At 40.9% G+C, this 20,497-nt stretch overlaps 1 protein-coding gene and 1 long non-coding RNA gene across 2 annotated transcripts in view; both read right to left on the reverse strand.

Annotated features, from left to right (window-relative positions):
- LOC147205756 (homeodomain-interacting protein kinase 3-like) overlaps positions 1 to 15,717 on the reverse strand; it is a 41,106-nt gene extending 25,389 nt beyond the window's left edge. Inside the window, exons 1-4 of the mRNA XM_086108797.1 lie at positions 15,383 to 15,717; positions 5,886 to 6,778; positions 5,591 to 5,782; positions 5,302 to 5,483 (exon numbers count right to left, since the gene is read on the reverse strand). Coding sequence (XP_085964923.1) covers positions 5,302 to 5,483; positions 5,591 to 5,782; positions 5,886 to 6,776 — 1,265 coding nt within the window. The 5' untranslated portion in view covers positions 6,777 to 6,778; positions 15,383 to 15,717. The remainder of the gene's footprint in view (positions 1 to 5,301; positions 5,484 to 5,590; positions 5,783 to 5,885; positions 6,779 to 15,382) is intronic.
- Positions 15,718 to 16,408: 691 nt separating this feature from the next.
- LOC147205757 (uncharacterized) lies at positions 16,409 to 17,395 on the reverse strand. Its single transcript, XR_015100729.1, has 2 exons — positions 17,217 to 17,395; positions 16,409 to 17,127 (listed from the first exon to the last, which is right to left on the reverse strand). It is a non-coding gene; the product is annotated as an uncharacterized LOC147205757 (long non-coding RNA).
- Between the last annotated feature and the right edge of the window lie 3,102 nt (positions 17,396 to 20,497).

Raw genomic sequence — 20,497 nt, forward strand, 5'->3', positions numbered from 1 at the left:
CTTTCCAGCAGCTCCTATATTTTGTTGTTCTACTTCTTCCTTTCATAACTTTGCTGCTGTGAATCGGGAATTTCTCCATTGCGAGACTAATAAAGGTTTTCTTATCTTATCTTATACATATATACAGTACATATATATACATATACATATATACATATATATACTGTACATATATATATCCATCCATCCATCCATTTTCCGAACCGCTTGATCCTCACTAGGGTCGCGGGGGGTGCTGGAGCCTATCCCAGCCGTCTTCGGGCAGTAGGCGGGGACACCCTGAATCGGTTGCCAGCCAATCGCAGGGCACACAGAGACGAACAACCATCCACGCTCACATTCACACCTAGGGACAATTTAGAGCGTTCAATCAGCCTGCCATGCATGTTTTTGGAATGTGGGAGGAAACATATATATATATATATATATAATGTGTGACTCGATGCCACATACATGGATAACTGAATGCTTGGAGTTGTATCAGGTGAACAGGACCCTAAGAGCCTTCATTGCGAACTTGATGAGATGTGGAAAACCACACTTGAAGCCAATGGCAAGCCACTTACCCAAGTGTCCATCAAATGTGGCATATACCAAGGTGATGCACTCTCCCCACTGCTGTTCTGCATAGGACTGAACACCCGAAGCCAAGTAATCACCAAGACAGGCTATGGATACCGCCTCAGAATGGAGCTACGATCAGTCACCTCCTCTACATGGATGACATAAAGCTGTATGCTAAGAGCGAAAGGGACATAGACTTCCTTATCCACACAACCAGGATCGACAGCAGCGACATTGGGATGTCATTCGGGCTTGAGAAATGTATTCGGATGGTGACTAAGAGAGGCAAGGTAGTCCGCACTAAAGGGGTCTCACTCCCTGAAGGAACAAGAGCAGACATTGAGGACAGCTACAAGTACCTCGGTGTACCACAAGCCAATGGCAACCTCGAACTGGCAACAAGGAAAGCGGCTACGGCCAAATACCTCCAGCGAGTGAGGCAAGTCCTAAGAAGCCAGCTCAATGGCAAGAATAAGACCCGGGCAATAAACAGCTATGCCCTGCCAGTGATCAGATACCCTGCAGGAATAATAAGGTTGCCAAAGAAAGAGATTCAGACCACGGACGTTAAGACCCGAAAGCTCCTAACCATGCATGGAGGATTCCATCCCAAATCCAGCACCCTGAGACTGTACGCAAGCCAAAAGGAAGGAGGCCAGGGACTAGTGAGTGTAAGAGCCACTGTCCAGGATGAAACATCCAAGCTCCATGAATACATCAAAGAGAAGGCTCCAACGGATGACGTACTCAGAGAATGTCTCAGACAATGGGGAACAGAGGATGAGGCGCTGGAAGAGGGACCATCGTGGGAGGACAAGCCCCTACACGGGATGTACCACCGGACCATAACTGAAGTGGCTGATCTCAAGAAGTCCTATCAGTGGCTAGAGATGGCTGGCCTGAGGAACAGCACAGAGGCACTCATCCTGGATGCTCAGGAGCAGGCCCTGAGCACCAGAGCTATCGAGGCCCAGATATACCATACCAGACAAGACCCAAGGTGTAGGTTGTGCAAAGAGGCACCTGAGACGATCCAACACATAACTGCAGGGTGGAAGATGCTGGCAGGGAAAGCCTACATGGAACGCCATAACCAGGTGGCTGGCATAGTCTACCGAAACATCTGTGCGGAGTATGGACTGGAAACCCCAAGGTCAAAATGGGAAACACCTCCGAAGGTGGTGGAGAATGACAGAGCGAAGATCCTGTGGGTCTTCCAGATCTAGACTGACAAGATGGTAATGGCGAACCAACCAGATATCGTGATCATAGATAAAGGGCAGAGGAAAGCCGTTGTAGTGGATGTAGCGGTCCCAAGTGATGGAAACATCAGAAAGAAGGAACACGAGAAACTCGAGAAATACCAAGGGCTCAGAGAGGAGCTGGAGAGAGCCTGGAAGGTAAAGGTGACAGTCGTGCCTGTGGTGGTCGGAGCACTCAGGGCAGTGACCCCCAAACTAGATGAGTGGTTGCAACAGATCCCGGAAACAACATCGGACATCTCAGTCCAGAAATGTGTAGTGCTGGGAACAGCAAGGATACTGCGCAGAACCCTCAAGCTTCCTGGCCTCTGGTAGAGGACCCGAGCTGAATGAGGGACGGACACCACCCGAGGGGTGAGATGAGGAGATATATATAGTGTGTGTGTGTGTGTGTGTGTGTGTGTGTGTGTGCGTGTGCGTGTCTTTCACACAGCCGCTCTCCTGTGTTGTGGCAGTATAAGAATGGGAGGCATTATGGAAGGGTTAGACCGAGTTTGCATCAGACAAAATAAGACTGGATCTTTCTGGCATCCAGTCTCGAGCTCAACTGAGAGCATACATTCTTCTGGTAGTTACAGTGAGTGTAATACTGCGAGCATTAAAGATAAAAGCACTGGTAAAAGTTTGCTCAGAACATTTCAGGTTGTAGCACACTATTTTGCAGGTTGCGCATGGTGGGTGTGTCAGAAATCTGAGTCGGAGAATGAGCAAACATGCCCAAGCTAGGCACCATAAAAACATGCTCCTATGAGTACAGATGACTTTTTTTTTAATAGCTTTGTTTGTTTGAGTGTTTTTTAAGTTCCAAGTCTATCCTCAACTGATATGCACTGCTTTGCACTACCAACGTGGCTGTGAATTGAGGAGCACATTAAAAAATATAAATAAATAAAAAGTCAGTTATATCAAGCTAGCATCTTTGTTTGACCTAATGGAAAATCGTTATGTTTGGGACTGTTGCATTTGATTAATCACGGAACCCTAGCTAGACCCACAAATTTCCAACCCTTTAGTGCAACTGTATTTGAAGCTAACCACAACACCAAGTGAAGTTTCATCGCCAGATTGTGATCTCCAATAATGCACAGACTAAACAGGGTAAGGAGTTCAGAAAATTGATGGATTAATCATGAATAAACCCTCTGACACTGCACAACTGTCATAATACTTATTGGAATACAAACGGCCAAGGCTTGTTGAAGTGCAGCCACAGTGAGTGATATTTTTAATCATTTGGTCTTATTTAATTTGGTCCATGAAAATGTATTCGCATGAAAATGAACTTAAGCACTGACATGTTTGGGTCCTTGCATTTATTTTAAAAATGTGTGCACACGTGTATGCGTGTGCAATGTGCATTGTCCTTACTAAGTAAAAAAAAATCGGTGATTTGATTTATTCTTTGAAGCATTAAGATAGATAGCTCGATAGATAAAAACACTCCCATGGCAGTCCCGCAATAATGTTCTTGACAGAATTTAAAAATTGGGAAATTTAAAAAAAAATGGTCCAGGAGGTGAATTTCGATAGGTTGACAGCTCTGTGAATGTGATGCAGTCAAAATTTGGTTTTTTTTTTCATTGTGTAGCCTACGTGAAATATTCAGCCTTTGGAGCTGGTACACAGTGGTACATTACATGAGCAGACCCAGGCACACACAGGAATGTCTAAATGTTTTTCTTGGATCCAAATATGGTTTGTCACATACCACATTCTTCGGCAGACGGGCGTCCTAAATGACCTCCCCATCACTAACTCCCCACACTCCAAAATTGTCCCCTTTTCCTTGAGCAATGGTGCCATTGCTCAATATCAAATGCAAACAAAGAGCCAGACAAACTCAACAAGTACAAGCGGCACATAAAGCTCTATGTTACGCAACAACAAAAGCTCCATGCCTACCTGTCTCAGGGCATCAACGTGACAATCTGGCTTTCACTGATTTTTACAGTACACTTTGTATTTTAAATTTTGGTGAAACATGTTACTTCAAGTCTACATATTGGGCTGAAGTGTGTGGGATTGAAGATAGCAAGAATGTTTTTCTCTCGGTGAGCAAGTACTACTATACAGAACACAAATGGAAGCAATTGTTTACATGCTCCAAATCCATGAGCCGTACTTGCTTCAACTTGTTGCAGAGAGCGAAAGTGAATCGAATGGCATGCCTGTTGTATGGTGGTTGGAGCACAGACACTGTGCTTTGGATAACGTGATATACACATTTCTCTCAAGGCACATGGCAAATAACTTTGCAAGGAAAGAAACATTAGCCATCAACAAGCAGCAAGGGGAGGGAGAGAGAGCGAGAGAGAGAGAGAGAGACTGTAGAGTTTAAGCTTCCAGGTATGTATGTAAAGTTGCAAAGCTGTATCAGTTGTTTTCTCTTTTATTAACAGTCTTTTATGAACACACACACACAGCAAGTGTATCGAGGCATATTTCCAGCAACTACCACGCCAGTGTTCTCAAGGTACAAGGTGTTTGCTAATTGCGTCACAAGGCTAATGGCTATGAGAAAACCCTTGTGTAATCATGTTAACATGACCAAAACGAGTTTAGAGCCTTAGAAAAGCTATAAAACTACCTTCCTTTGAGCAGTTTGACCATCTGGAGCATCACTTGTGGGGTCGATTAAAAACTCAAAATGGCCAGAAAACAAGAACTTTCATGTGAGACTCAACAGCCTATTGTTGTTCTTAGAAATGAAAGCTATGCGAGATGTTGTCCAGAAACTAAAGATTTCCTGTCACGGTTGTCGACTACTCCCTTAAAACTCATTCAGTACCAGCTAATTCTAGACAGCCCCCCCCCTTTTTTTTTACCCTAAGTCTTGAAAAAATGTAAAAAAAAAAAAATAAGTATCAGGCGTTGAACGTGTTGAGTGTGAAAAGACGTATAAATATGTCTTTGGGAGTGAATGAGTTAAGCGAACAGCACAAAAATGGCTCTAACCAGAGTAGAAAGAGAAGTGGGAGGCCCCGCGGGCTGCACCACTCAGCAAGAAGTTCATTAGATTCTCTAGTTTGAGAAATACATGTCTCACAGGTCCTTAATTGACAGCTTCATTAAATGGTACCCACAAAACTGAAGTGTCAACATCTAAATTGAAGAGACGACTCCGGGATGCTGGCCTTGAGGGCAAAGAAAAAGTAATATCTGAGACTGACCAAGAAAAGACAAAGATTAATTTGGGCAAAAAAAAATAGACATTGGATCGAGGAAGAGGTGTTATGGATGGACGAATCAAAGGTTGAGGTGTTAGAATCACATAGGAGATTTGTAAGACACCATCTGTCAAGCAAAGTGGCAGTACTGTGATGGTCTGGAGTTGCTTTGGTGCTGGTCAGATGGGAGATCTGTTCCAGACATTAAGGAAGGCTATCACTCTATTTTTCAACGCCATGCCATACCCTCCATGTCATTAACACCTGATGTTAAATGTACAGCTTTGACTAAAAGTGCAGAGCCTCACCTGTAGTATCTGGACTGCAGGTAGGTCGAGCAGACCGCCTTTGAGACATGGCTGGCGGAGCCAAAGTCAATAACCTTAACTCTGTATGGCTGCCTGGACGGGTCTATCAGCATGATGTTCTCAGGCTTCAGGTCAGCATGAATCAAACCCAAGGATTTCAGTTTCTTTAACGCTGTTGCTACCTAAGAAAACAACATACCAAATTTTAGTTTGAATTACAGGCTGTGATTAATATTGAGGATTCTTTTAAACTAGCCTTGTGCGGAAAAGTTCTCAGTGTCAGCATTACCTGCAGAAGTATTGGCCTGATTATTTTGAGCGGCAGTGGGCTGAACTTGTTCTGCTTCAGGAAGTCATAGAGGTTTTGTTCCAGCATCTCAAACACCAGACAGGTATGACTCCGGTGCTGAAAGCACTCCAGAGCGCGCACCACGTTGTGTTCATCTGCGTTCTCACTGCTCAACCGAGCAAGGATCTCCACCTGTTAACACAATGGCATATGAAGAGATTTAAAAACACATATGACATGCACGTCTCTTAAAATAATAAACCAAATAACAATGCAATATACGATGAATTCTCACCTCAATTTGTCCCTGACGTGCATACGATGGGTGGTTTTTCAGTATTTTGACAGCCACCACTTCATTTGTTCCCCTCTTCCAGCACTTCACCACCTGACCAAAGGTGCCACGTCCAAGGAACTCCAACACCTCATAGCTGTGTTTCGATGAGCAAAGAACCTCATGCTGAACTAATTGATAGTCACCATCACCTGTTCCTGATCTGTTTGTGGTAGGCATCGCCTCAGTAGTGACGTTAGACCAGATTTTTGTCCCATTCGATTCATTACCAATGCCAGCTGATTCCCCAACCTTGCCTACTTTAGGGACATCATGATTCCCTGCTTGCAACATTGTACTACAAGCAGGCAGTGAAGGTAGATCAGATACCTCCTCCACTATCTGCATGGTTCCAACACAGTTGTAATCCTGCCGTAGTTCTACAACTTCACCTCTCTTCTGTTTGCATCGCTGCGTCACACCTGAGTCAAGGTTTACATGTCCCCAACCCTCTTTGTTTGTGCCCCTTTCCTCTTCTGATAGTCTCCTTTCCGGTGGTCCTATGTTCTGACAATGAGACCTCTGATCTTTGATCTCAGCGATGGCTTTTCCTCTCCTCTCCACAGTGCGCAATCCCAACGGACGAGGCCTCCTCTCCTCAATTTCTTCAATTGCTGTTGCCAAGTGCAGTCTCTCAAAGTCATCAACTGTTGATGGAAATACGTTGTTGGGGTAAGCAATTCCGTAGTTAACTCCAATCACGTAAGTTTTAGGTGGGGGTGGTATGGGAAAGGCTCTGGTGGTGTTATTACTGCTGTGGGCTTCCCCTGTGTGTTTGCTGTTATTGGTTCCTAAGGCACTTTTTTGAGCTGAGTGCATGTGTGATGGCTGAATCAAGACTTGTGAGGCCATACCTGAAAAGAGAGAAGAGAACAAAAATCAGTCCAATTAAGTCCATCAGCCAACTTTGGGAAAGAATCACTTCCGTAAAAATAAATAAATAAAACTAAAACAAATAAAAAAGCGAAGAAGGCCTGTGACCAATAAATAAAATTAAAAAATGCTGTCTTAGGGTAAGAGGAAAGCTACACCCTAGTGCAGTGGTTCTTCTGTGTTCGGTGAATCAGTTTCAGGGGTTCGACTGAGCCTCTGCCGTCAAGGTTAAGACACACCCGACTCACCATGTCAATTAGTTATGACATGCCCGCTTGGCTGCAGATGACCACATTATATTGCTTGTCCAATCAATGCTGCGGGAAATTTAGCTCACTCAGTAATCAACGTGTGACTGTCGTGATAGTACATTGCGTGATATTTTTAGAATATTTTAATACCTGCTAACTATGTTGAGTAAAAAAAAATTAAGTGGTCGGACGAATATGTACTTCATTGATTCACATGCATCGCAGAACGTGATGGGACTCAGCATCCTATCTGCATGATTTGTCATGCCAAGTTGAGCAACTCTAGTCTCGCACCGGCAAAACTGAAGGAACACTTCTTGAATTTTTATTTTTCAGTAATGAAGGGTTCGATGAATGTGAATATGAACTGGTTAGGTTCGGTACCTCCTATAAGGTTAAGAACCACTGCCCTGGTGTTATAGTTTGGGACTTTTCATCACAGCTCATTTTTATTTCATGTTGATATTTGTTTTCAATTTAGTGAGTTTTAATTCGTTTTCAGGACAGCTTTGTCAATTATTAATAGTGTAAGTTTTTTCAAAAATGCTTACTTATTTTATTATTCTGCTTGTTTTAATATTTTTTTGTCTATTGTCTGCAAAATAAATATTGTGTAGGAAAATTTCTACAAAAATATTTACAAAATAACCATCCATTCTTCAATCAATTTCAGGTAATATATAGCAAGGATGTAACAATATCCAAACATCACAATACGATATCACGATATGAACCTCACGATAATTATCACAATATTGGAGGGAAGCAGGCATTTTTTTAGAAAAGCAAACGATACTGTATGTCACGGTATTGTTTTTAAAAATGGGGGGGGGGGGGACACAATTCAGTATTGTGTTTATGTAAATAACAGCAGTGACGAAGAAATAGGATTGGACAGTGGGCTGTGCTCCTACTGGCTCAGTATCATGGTCAATGTCGGCGCACAACGCGAAGATGCTTCATATAGCGGCACTTACTTGCTAATGCATGCACACATTGTGAAGCAAGTCAATTTGTGGAAGAACTCAAACGTATTACGTTACCCTGAATCTGAGGATTAGCGTGGGTCTTCAATGTTGGTGACCAAAACATACCTAATTCAAATTAAAATGTACTGATAAACTAACCACCAGAGGGTGCTGCAATGTCACGAATACAAAATAACCCGATGTTCATGTGCCACACGACTATAAATCCCCAACAACTGTTCGAAAGTCCCACTTCTGGCTAATACAGAATTAAATACATTTAAAGCTACATTTAAAATCAACCCCAAAGGCTCATGTTTCAAATTGTTAAAGACAAAAATGAAGAACATTGTTGCAATAATTACTAGTTCTGTAAACATAAAATGTAGTTTGTTTGTTTTAGTATTTTATATGGAATTTTGATTTTTTTTTTTCGTCAATGAAAATTTTTTTTTTTTCTATTTTAGTTTTACTTATTTCTTTAGCTTGCATTAATTAAATTAGCCTTGGGATAACAAAGACTGATAACCTGCCAATCATGGATCGGATACATATTAAGTCTGGTTCTGACCCAGAGCATTCTTGTTGTGAGACGTCAGGGCTAACAAGAAATAGCAGTCCTGGTCACTCATTTAGTAAAATTAGGTTAATGGCAGAAGCTGCAATCAAAAATACACTGGTTGAACTCCTCTAATTGTTTAGCCATGCATTCTTAAAGCAGATGAAAAGCAGAAATTTGCTGTATTGCACTTGGCAATAATGGGTCATAATAAATTCCGCCAAACAGAGAAACATGACTGGATATCGTCACCTCCAAAAGCTGAAGTACCACAATCTCGCTGTGACAGAAAGTAATCTCAGAGACGTTTTCACAATACCAACAGACAAAACACACAAACACACAAAAATGAAGCATTTGAGTAGTTGTGAGAAGAGAAAAACAAGTTCAAAGTGTCTTGAGTAAAGTTGACAATTATGGGCACTGCACCTCTATCTACAACAACCAACAGAAACACTTGCATATGTAGAATTCTAAAATACAGAAGACTACAATTCAAAATCCAGTTTTAAATGCATGCATATTACAGTTAGGGATAAAACTACCGGTATTTAGAATTTACAAATACAGTGAAGCCCTCCCTCCCTATTTGAGGTTCAACATCCAAAGTGGACAAAACTGTTGGTACCCTTCTGTCAATGAAAGAAAAATAACAGTAACAGTAATAAATATATGATTAATGGAAATTGTGCGTTTGTGTGTGTGTGTGTGTGTGTGCGTGCGTGCGTGCGTGTGTGCGTGCGTGAAAATTAACCAATGAAAATGAGACAATGCTTTTGAATCGTGGTTCAATATAATTTTTTAAAAAAGGGAAAAAAGGTCTGAATGAATAATGGTGCCCCAAACTTAATATTGTTGCATGCCCTTTTGAGGCAATTCCTGCAATCAAACATATTTCTTTCAACTTTCAATCATATTGGTGCACCTCTCAGTAGATATTGTGGTCCCGTTTTCTTTAGCAAACTGCTAGAGTTGCATCAGGTTTGCAGGTTGCTTTCTCCAGGCGGCATGTTTCAGCTCCTTCCACAGATGCCCAAAAGGATTTAGATCAAGGAAGGTAGATGGCTAATTCAGAATAGTCCAAGAATTTGCTCTTAGTCCTTCTTGGATGTTTTTTTGCTGTGTGTTGGGTCAATTACAAGACCGCGCTATGGAGCACATTTTTCTCTAGAATACCTTAATAATCTTGAAATTTGACTGAACCATGCACAGATTCAAGACAACCTGTGCCAGATGCAGCAAATCACCGCAAGGAACATAGCGGAGCCTGCTCCAAGTTGCGCAGTTAGGAACAGGGTTCCTTTCTTGGTGTGCTTCATTTTTGAGCCTGTGAAGATTGAGTGTGTCTTGCCAAAATGTTCCAGTTTTGTGTTGTGTCCATAGGACATTGTCCCAGATGATTTGTGGCTTGTCAACATGCAGGTTGGCAATTTGATTGCTTTATCATTTATATATGATTTATTTTCAACAATGGCATCCTTCTTGGTCATTTCTCATAACGTCCACTTTGGCTCAAACAGGAAGAGATGGTGCAATCTGACACTGATGTACAAAACCCAATTCCAGTGAAGTAGGGACATTGTGTTAAACGTGAATAAAAACAGAATACAGTGACTTGCAAAACATGTCCAATCTATATTTAACTGAATACACGACAAATACAATATATTTATTGTTCAAACTGACCCTATTGGTTTTAACAAATAATCATTAACTTAGAATTTTATTGGTGCAACACATTCCCAAAAAGTTGGGACAGGTGGAAAATTGACTGAGACGTCCCAACCTCATTGGAATTGGATTTGTACCTTGGCATTCAAGTTCACCTTTCATTTCTTTGGAGGCTGTTCTGTTCTGTACTTTGTTTCCACTTGTATTCACCTTCAATTTGCCATCAATTTTGCTCCAAAAGCCACATCCAGCCGGGGGAGGTAGGCTACATACAGTCCTGTGGATCTTTAATATTTGATCATGTAAAACTGGTGTCACTGGCGGCCCGGTGGTCCAGTGGTTAACGCGTCAACCTCACAGTGCAGAGGTGCAATGTTCGATTCTAGCTCCGGCCTTCTTGTGTGGAGTTTGCATGTTCTCCCCGTGCCTGGGTGGGTTTTCATTTTACTTTATGTTAACTGTTTTGTTAAGCGCTTTGTTACAGCTGCCGCTGTTGTGAAAGCGCTATATAAATCAGCATGTATTGTATTGTATTGTAAAATTGTCCCTAGGTGTTGAGTGTGAGCGCTTGAGTGTGAGCGCAAATGGTTGTTCGTCTCTGTGTGCCCTACGATTGGCTGGCAACCAGTTCCCCTATTGCCCAAAGTTAGCTGGGCTCCAGCACACCCGTGACCCTCGTGAGGATCAGTAAATTAGAAAATGGATGTCTGGATTTATTGGTTTTTCATTAGCAGAGGAGTACCAACATTTTTTCCCATGTGGTTATTTCCATTTTTCCCCCATTTGCATTTGTGTGTTCTTCCAATGACGACATAAATCGCCACAAGATTTTACCAAAACCCTTTCTCTTAGCAAAGTAGCAATTTGTGTCAAGAAAGTTTGTTGAAGTGATACATCTCAGCAAAGTAGCAATTTGTGTCAAGAAAGTTTGTTGAAGTGATACATCTCAGTTGGATCTCAGCTTTTAATTGCATCATTCCTAGCCCTTTGCTCCTCAATGCTTTGACCACAACCAAGAGGTTGTTCTCAAGCAGCCATATTGTCAAGGGTCTCAACTTTCTTACATGCACATTGAGAAGAAAGCATCAAGGCGGCGCCACGACGCTCACATCAAGGGCACGAACCTCTTTTAAAATCCACAACAGTGACAGATAAAAACAGACAGTTGCCGGCTGGATTGGAAGCAGAACAGGACTTCAATTAAATATGACACTTGAGCCTTTGTTTTTGTAATTTCTTCATTAATGTTACCCCGCCTACTGCCCGAAGACAACTCAGATGGGCTCCAGCAGGCCGTGTGACCCTTGTGAGGATAAACGGATCAGAAAATGGATGGATTTTTGTGCATTCTGCAGAGTGTTTTATTTGGGCCAGACTAAACCTAAAATTAAATCATCTCAAATGCATTGAGCAACATCAAGAAAATAAAAATGACGGCAAAGTTTTTGAGATTGCAAACTGTTTTTGCATTGCAAATAATATAAACATATTAAATGAAAACAGTATAATTCATTTATATTAGTTTACCACAATGGTAAAATAAACATTTTCAAATCTTTACAAACGTGTCGTGAGTGATGGGTGCAGGAGATCTTGGGGCCCTGAGGCAAGAAATGCCCACTCGGGACTGACTCCGTGCTTGTGCAGAGTAACAGTGTTGATCATGTTTGACTTCAGTTCCACTTGAAACATGAAGTGTACATGTGTTGTGATGGTAATAATTCAGGGACAGAAAAGATCAACTTGCGATAACACGTCAATGATGTCTCCTCATTTTTAATTGACGACATCAAGTCGAGAAAATGTAATTTCTCAAATCCTCGGTCCTTCCTTGCTCACTGGTTGAGCTCCTTCGATGGCATTTCTAACTGGAGGAGCTAACATGCAAACAGAAATGCAAGGACCAAGGAGGTTGCAAATAAAGCAAGCAGATTTAGCCCTCGACTGTTTTAAGTACTGTGTATGTGTTGAAAGAATAAAAACGAGTAATTTTGATAATATCGTAATTATTCCATGATTTTCTAATTTTGTTTATTATTGTGAAAATTATTTCCTTTACTTTAATCAATAACCACAATGTTTTTAAATTGTTTTTCCAGGTGATTAATAAAAAAGACGAAAAACTAAAAAGTATTCCTTTTTTTTTTTAAACAAAGGTTGTTGCAATTACATACACCGTATCTAAAAGGCTGAGCACAACATGGCACTCTTACAAGAAAGGGGAACTAGCATACTGTAATAGGAGATGAGGAAAGCCTGTTGTAATGCAAAGGGTCAGTTTCACACTGAGTAAAACCGCAAAGCAAGCAGTATACAAGGAAACGCTACACCATAAGGCCGAGTATGACTTATAAATCAAATCAAACTGGACTTCAGATCGCAACATCTTGAAGACCATTCAAAAGAAGAAAAAAGAAAATTCAGCTGCTTCAACACAACATTCATTTGGCTCTTCATTCTACACATGGAGGTTTTGATCAAAAATTGTTCTACATTAGTTTTGAATTCACTATTACTAAAAAAATTGTTCTACATTAGTTTTGGATTAACTATCCAGTACTAAAATTAAAATGACTTGTCATCCAAATGCAGCAGCAGCAACATTGGAACACAGCACAAGTACCACATCAATGCAACCGTGTTTTGTTACTGACACAGTTGTGTTGCACAGGCCTGAAACTGGAATGGAAGGCAATAACCCAAGCCATGAAGGTTTTTGTGAAAAAGTGACTAGCATAGCGTTTCATGTAGTACGTGAATACAATCTTACTGCTTTACAAAAATAAAAATATGGTCATATCACATCTGGCTTCTAATTCATTCTGATATGTCAGGTGTGCATTTGAAAGTGCAAACATTGTCTTGACCCATTCAATCACAACTTATTCAGACTGGCAAGGTGAAATAACGGAAAAGTCCTGCTTTGACCAACACAAAAGGGGACTTAAGACTGTACTTGGGTTTCACACTCTGACACCTGATAATGTAAAATCATCACACTCAAACAGTGTTTTGTTTGAAAAGAAATGCCTGTGGGGAGCCTGTGGATTTCCCAACTACCAGAACCATCTCATACAGGCTCAGACAGGCAGATTGAGCGTGCTTCAAAAACCACCTGACCAAAAAAGAGACACTGACTTTCTTGCAGAGAAACAAATTATGTTGGCTGTGATGACTCTAAAAAGTCACACCAGTGTACAAAAGCCAGATTTTTGTGATAGAAGAAATGGGAACAAGATAAATCATTTCAAAACGTTTTCTACCTACTTTGTGAATGAATACCTGTGCAACTCAATTCTTGTCTTTTAAGGAGGAAAAGAATACAACAGCCTGGTTGCATAAATACACACCCCCTCAAACTAATACCATGTTGTTTTTTGAGGGAGATGTCTATTATCAGTGTGGCAATATGTGCCCACTCTTTTGGGCAAGCACCTGTAAATAGTAGTCATGAGTAAGCAGACTTAGTTTCAGAGAACACAATATTAGAATGATTAATTTCTGTTTGACCTTTAACTACGTTAAAATATTACTAAACATTGTGGGTAATTTCTCACCATCCCGGGGTTTGATTTAATAAGAATTTAGGCTACGAGTTGATAATAATGCAGCTTGAATCGAGTACTGTATATTGCCTTCTTTAATTTTAACTTAACTGACTACTTTTAAACCTCTCCTCTCTCATGGACACTTTGATGGCTGTTTGAAAGTGCTCTATAAATACAGTTGACTTGACTTGACTTAAAAGAGTATTTCTAATATAGATAAATGTAGTTCATGAGCTTTAATATATTGTGCTAATGAGAGCGTAATGAGGAGTTGAAAGTGGTATCTCGATTTACGAGTTATATGACTAACATCAAAAGCAAATTTACTGTTATTGTGTGTTAAAATCTTTTTTCTCATAAAAACTGTTGTAGTGTTCGCTAACAGCTATCTAGTAGCTGTGTTTCTCACATTTTGACCTGTAAGCACATTGCATAAAATACAGACATTGCCTATAAAGGGTTTATGACACACGCAATTTGAATTAGTATTAGTTGTCACAAATTCATTGATCTCAATGTCAAATTATGTTTGGAATCCAAACAAATGAGTTGAACAGATTCACGTGATAGATTGCATTCAACTTTGAAGGTTTCCCTTTACATATAAATGTGCACTCGGGAAGCTACACACAAATTAAAAATAAAATACAGTGCTTCCCTGATGGTAACGGCTTATTTTTAACTAGATCCACAATCAACACCCACAGCTGCAGGTCTGGAAAACTATAAATAGCAACCCAATGCAACAGACTAAGTAAGCAGTAATGCAAAAAAGCCTTCACCATGTGGCTTCTCAGGAGCGACTATTTCACCTTGTGCGTCCTTGCCATGTGGCCATGTCCATCAGAACTTTGCTTACTCCCTCATTCACACATGCAAACGCCACAGCAAAAACATATGCATAACCAACGTCTGCTGAAGAGGTCGCTGATATCTCACAGCTTGGCGACTAGATCCATGTTTGACATGCGGAGCCACATGGGTATTTGTGGAGATGAACACTTGTGTCAAAGAATACAAGCTGTCCACGCAGTTTGTTAATGATCTATCTAGGACACTGTAACCATATGGGAGGGACGGAGGGAGGAGTGGTGTTGGTGTTGGTGTTGGTGTTTGCCTGTTTGGGGGAAGGGCAGCAACAGTCTGGACACCTGTTGAAACCCATGTTATAATTAAGTGATCGATAGATCGAATGCGAGTGTTACTTCAACGGTTTAAGAAAAACAGATTTAACTAATGAATACTTTTGTACTGTATGCGTTACATCAGTAGCTCCTGTTGCATAATACGAGCCTCTTCTTTACAGTTAATTCACAAGTTAGTTCGCGATCATTTTCGCATTCACGTGAAATTTGTCAGCTCAAACTAACCCGAACAAATAAACGTTAAACTGTGTATCCTTAGCTGCACTTAAATGACGGTGAACAGTTCGTGTCAAAGCTAGACTGCTAACGCAAACAAACGAAGTTGGCTAGCTTATGTTAGCAAACAATCCAGCAATGGACGAAGTCATTTCAGTGCACCAGTCAACATACCCAACAGACGAAGATCACTGACACAATGCAGTTTTATTGCTAAGATGCCTTACCTTCAATAAGACCCGTAAACCAAATGAGCCATCGCGTCAAAGGCTTGAGCAGCGAGAAGCCACGCCACCGTCAAACCCTGCATTGGTGTTGCTGCTTCTGCTGCCATCTTGTTCGACGTCGAGTACAGCTCTCTGACTTTTTGCACCTTTGAAGCTCCAAATAACAATTAGTTGACAATGCCGGCCATGCCCCGTGGTTTCCCGAGACGTCTCACGTTTCGTCGAACTTTGCTTTTGAGTCTGCTCAGGGCGAAAAATCGGCGTTTCGAAACTTCTGCATGGTAATACGCATTGTGGCTGACAGACGTCGGGGCTGCTTGCTGCTGCTAGCTGTTGCTTCCTCGCACGTGTGGAATGTTGGGTAGGGTTAGGGGGAGAAGGAGAGGGGGGAGAAGAGGTGTAGAAGTGAAATGTCAGCCACCGACAACTGAGGAACTCAACCAATGACTTCATCGATTTATCATTTCTACTTAATCAATCCAAAAACTTCTTATTATGGGGGAAGCAGTCACTCAACACATGACAGGTAGTCAGAAAAAAATAGTTATATGGTAACTAACAATTAATAAGTTATAAAAATGTTGTGGGGAAAAGTACGCATACTCAACTTAAGTGGAAGTACAGATGTTGGTATGGAAAAAAAAAATAATACAACAGCAGCAAAAAACAAAAAACGGCAGTGCCTAAACCTAAAAGTACAAGTACTGAATCAATTTACTATATGCACGTGCCACTGCAGCATATTGAATCCAGACGGAGGCGTTCTAACTTTCGGCCGCTCGTCTAACGCATAGCTATGGCGTCAAACTCTTTAAAATATACACGCAATGTGTTGAAATGACGTCAAATTACCATAAATGACACAGAATCTTACTGTTTGTTGCAGTTATCCAAGTGTTGGCGTGCTGCATCACAATACATGCAGGTCGGTGCGAACATAGACTTGCACGGCTTATTTTGACACGCTCAACCAAAGTATTTTTCCCTTTTGGTGGGGTTGTGGGATGGGCAAAAACAACCACAAAATAGAATACAACATCTTTATTGCCACGCTCTGTGGTGGAGATACAACAAATTGGAGTTTATGAAAAGAGAAGACAACCAATAATAAAATAATAACAATAAGGTTATAGGTGCCACGGTGGTCGACTGGTGAGCACGTCCACCTCACAGTGCAGAGGTGTAGGATTCGATTCCAGTTCGTGCCCACGAAGGTTTCTTCAGTTTCCTCCCACATTCCAAAAACATGCATCATAAGCTGACTGAACACTCTAAAGCGTCCTTAAGTGTAATTGTGAGTGTGAATGGTTGTCTATGTGTGCCCTGATTGGCTGGCAACCAGTTCAGGTGTGCCACGCCTACTGTCTGAAGACAACCGGGATAGACTCCAACATGCCCGCAACCCTCAAGAGGATAGGCTGATTGAAAATGCATGGATGGATGGGCATTTTATCTGTTTTGTTAGCACAGTCTCGGGGGTAAACATACATCAGAGTTGGCTTGAAGAGCTATTCCATCGTCTTTAAAGGTGACAACTCCGGAGGACATTTCTACCTTGAAAAACACCAGCCCCGAGCTAAAAATATATACATACATAGTACATATACCTATTCCGAACACCGACGCTAACACAACGTTCAATAATGGGAGTTACTTTTCCTCCAGATGGCGTCCTCGCTGCTTGGAACATACGGAAGCCGGAACTTCATAAGTCTCCGTATTTTCCACTGGAAGTACGTCATGATCTGCCGGACATGTACAGTAGTCCAATCTTGCACTATACATTGTACTTCTGAGTAAAAATTTACGCGGAAGTCAAGAAAAAAACCTTTACAATTAGGCGCAGAAGGTCATCAGCTATATCAACGACTGTTTCACAGAAGACTGTAGGGCAGTGGTTCTTAACCTGGGTTCGATCGTACCCTCGGGGTTCGATGAATCGGTCTCAGGAATTCGACGGAGCCTCTGCCATGGAGGGTAATGACACACGTGACTCAACATATTAGTTATGATACGCCCGTTTAGCCATCACTGGCTGCAGATGATCACATGACATTGCCTGTCCAATCAGTTCTGTGGGAAATTTAGTTCGCTCAGTGTATATATATATATATTTTTTTTAATCTTGATTGAACAAGTCAGAATACAATTCTCAGTAAACAGAAAACAAATAATATTTTTTAATCTTTATTGAACAAGTCAGAATACAATTCTCAGTAAACAGAAAACAAAACGATTAGTTCGCTTAGTAGTCAACATTTGACTGTCGTGATAGTACGTTGTACAATAAAAAATGTGTACTTATCTCTTAAGAGAAATACAATTTGAATTAAATTGTATTGTATATGTACAATAAAAAATGTGTACTTATCTCTTAAGAGAAATACAATTTGAATTAAATTGTATTTACTTTTTCCCGTTTTTAATAAATGCGTTTATCGTCTTTTTTATATCTTGAATTTGTAAACAAATATATTTATTTTTCACTCATGAAGGTTTCGGTGAATGTGCATATTCGGTACGTCTAAAAAGGTTAATAACCACTAATGTAGGGTGTAGTGTGAGTATAGTATTTCGACAGGGCCTATGATGTCATTTTCCGTCGAGAAGTGGTAGTACACGGCAAAATGGCAACTCAAAGGACGACACACTTCCGAACCAGATGTATGACAAAAACGCTCTTTTAAATATGAAAAAATATGTGAATATATACACAAGATATGCTCGTAAAACATTTAATTGTTGATAATAGATTTTTAATGCATGTATGAAAGATTCACTGTCCTAATTCAACAACAAATGGTTTGAATAAAACAACACAACTACATACTCATTTTTTTCCAGTGCAAAGGGTTCCCCTGCATAAAAATTACCATTCAAGCATGGCACAAAACTGCTGTAGGAACCAACAATAAGCGCAAGACTGCATTTTCTGAGGTACTGTTTGTCCTGCATATCATTCCAAATCCGCCCAGAAATATTGGGGCCTTTACACATTGTAGTGCAGGACAGTGTAAGTGCAACTGTCTGTCATCTAGTGGTGATTGATGATACAACTTAAAACTAGGGTAGTATATATGTAGTCCGGCACCCAAAGTCAGAGAAATGTACTGCTCCTGTCAGGTTCGGGTATGAACAGGTAAGGGGATCCCACAAATATTGACGAGGATAAAGTAGAACAAGAAATTTATGGAAAAACACAAGACCGAAAAAGTACAAATAAAGTCGTTGCCAACGAAGAGTCAGGATAAAAGAACATAAATCACTTTCAAATAGCAAGGTAATAAGCAAAAACTAACTTGCAACAAAATGGCAAGGAATCCGCGCGAACGAAATGAGCATGAACAATAATACACCATATTCTGATTTTACTTAGCCCACCTTTGCGAAGGTAGACCCAGCACCTTCGCTGCAGTGTGACTTTTACGTGAGGCACACGATGTTCGTGCACCCAGAGTCCATTTTGATGGCTGCCTCTTCGTTCTGTGCGGCCGAAGCGTCCTGCTTTCAGCAACTGCATGTACCCTTTCATACTTGATGGAAGATTTTCTTCCCATCCATTCATTCTCTATTCCGCTGATCCGGGGTCACGTCACGGAATGAGATGTCTCGCCTCCTGATGTATTCCTTGCGGATTGCCCCATTGTGCCAGATGAAATGGAATGGTCACAGTTAAAGCATGTTATGTCGCCTTGACCCTTTTCTGCTTGAGGGATGTTTACAACCTTCACTCGTCATAAACCATGGATGGACATTACAAGATAAGCAATCACCTTGGAACAATGGTCAGAGTTCATGACAATCTCATCGCTTTCTGTGAGCAGTGTCAGTGACTTTTCAATGTCACAGTGTATGACAACAATTGGTTTACAATAATCCAAGTTAACTGAGTTCATGGGATTTAAATTACCGGTACCGGTAGTTTTCATGAAGAGTATGAAGAGTGGAATTGGATTTTCATTCATTGATGTGGAGCAAATTAATAAAAAACATTTTAAAAAGTGAATACAAATAAACTCATTCAGCCATACGGTGCGATTCAAATCAAATTTGGTATATAAATAATCTTTCCATAATTTGACCTTTACTGTGCACGAATATTTTAAAATCTGTGATTTTTGAGAGCAAACAAAACTGCAAAACAATCAAACAACAAGCAGACACACAGTTTAATTTTGTATCTTCGACCATCAATTGCAGTGATTTCCAACCACCGCGGCATACTGGAGTAAATTATTGGCCATAGAGATCAGCAGTTAATCCAGTTGGAGTCCAATTTAATTTAATTGTTCGGAAAAGGATTATTCAAGATAACTGTGCTTGACCTGTTTTTAATTCCACGAGTTAGTCAACTTGGTTGTCAATTACACAGGCTCAGATTTTAAATTTGAATAAGTACCATCTTTTCCGCACTCAAAGGTGCACCTAAAAGCCTTCCATTTTCTTAAACGCTCACAGCGCACCTTAAAATCCAATGCGCCTTGTGTATGGTTATTACGGTAATACGTCGACCCCAAAATGGCTCCTTGCTAGAGACATGCTTGTTCAAACCTAAGGCGATCAGTTACGCAGTTGAACACGGAACTAGAGCAGCAGCAAGAGAGTTCAATGTTAACGAGTCAATGTTATAACTTGCCATTGGTTAAGTGAACTGTGTCGCTGCTTTATGAAATAAGTTTTACTAATATCTGATCGTTCTGTAGCAACGCCACTCAACAGCTCAGCTTCGCTGTGGGGATCTGTGTATGTTGGGGAGAGAGGGAGGGGTACTCTTTTGATGTTGTTTTTGATGTGTTACTTGCACAACACTGAGTTGCATTTAAAAAGTGCAATATAAGTAAAGTTTGATTGTTCAAAGCTGTGACGTGGCTGCGTCGGTGCTGATTGGTTGAACCACGTGCGTACGTGCTAGCCGCACAGTAGGAGCAGTGGACTATGTACTGCTGAGCCGCGCTTCACTGGAGTGGCGTTGCTCCAGTTCTGTTGGCATTTCCTTGACCGTAGCTTCATCTAGTGGCTGCATTGTAGATAGCGTCTTGTAGTGCGGTGCGTCCAATATATGAAAAAAATTACAAAATAGGCCATTCATGGGTCTCATAATCCAGTGCGCCTTTT

This window comes from Hippocampus guttulatus, chromosome 4, assembly GCF_054856545.1.
Source record: "Hippocampus guttulatus isolate MCC_2025c chromosome 4, RoL_Hgut_1.0, whole genome shotgun sequence".
NCBI lineage: Eukaryota > Metazoa > Chordata > Actinopteri > Syngnathiformes > Syngnathidae > Hippocampus > Hippocampus guttulatus.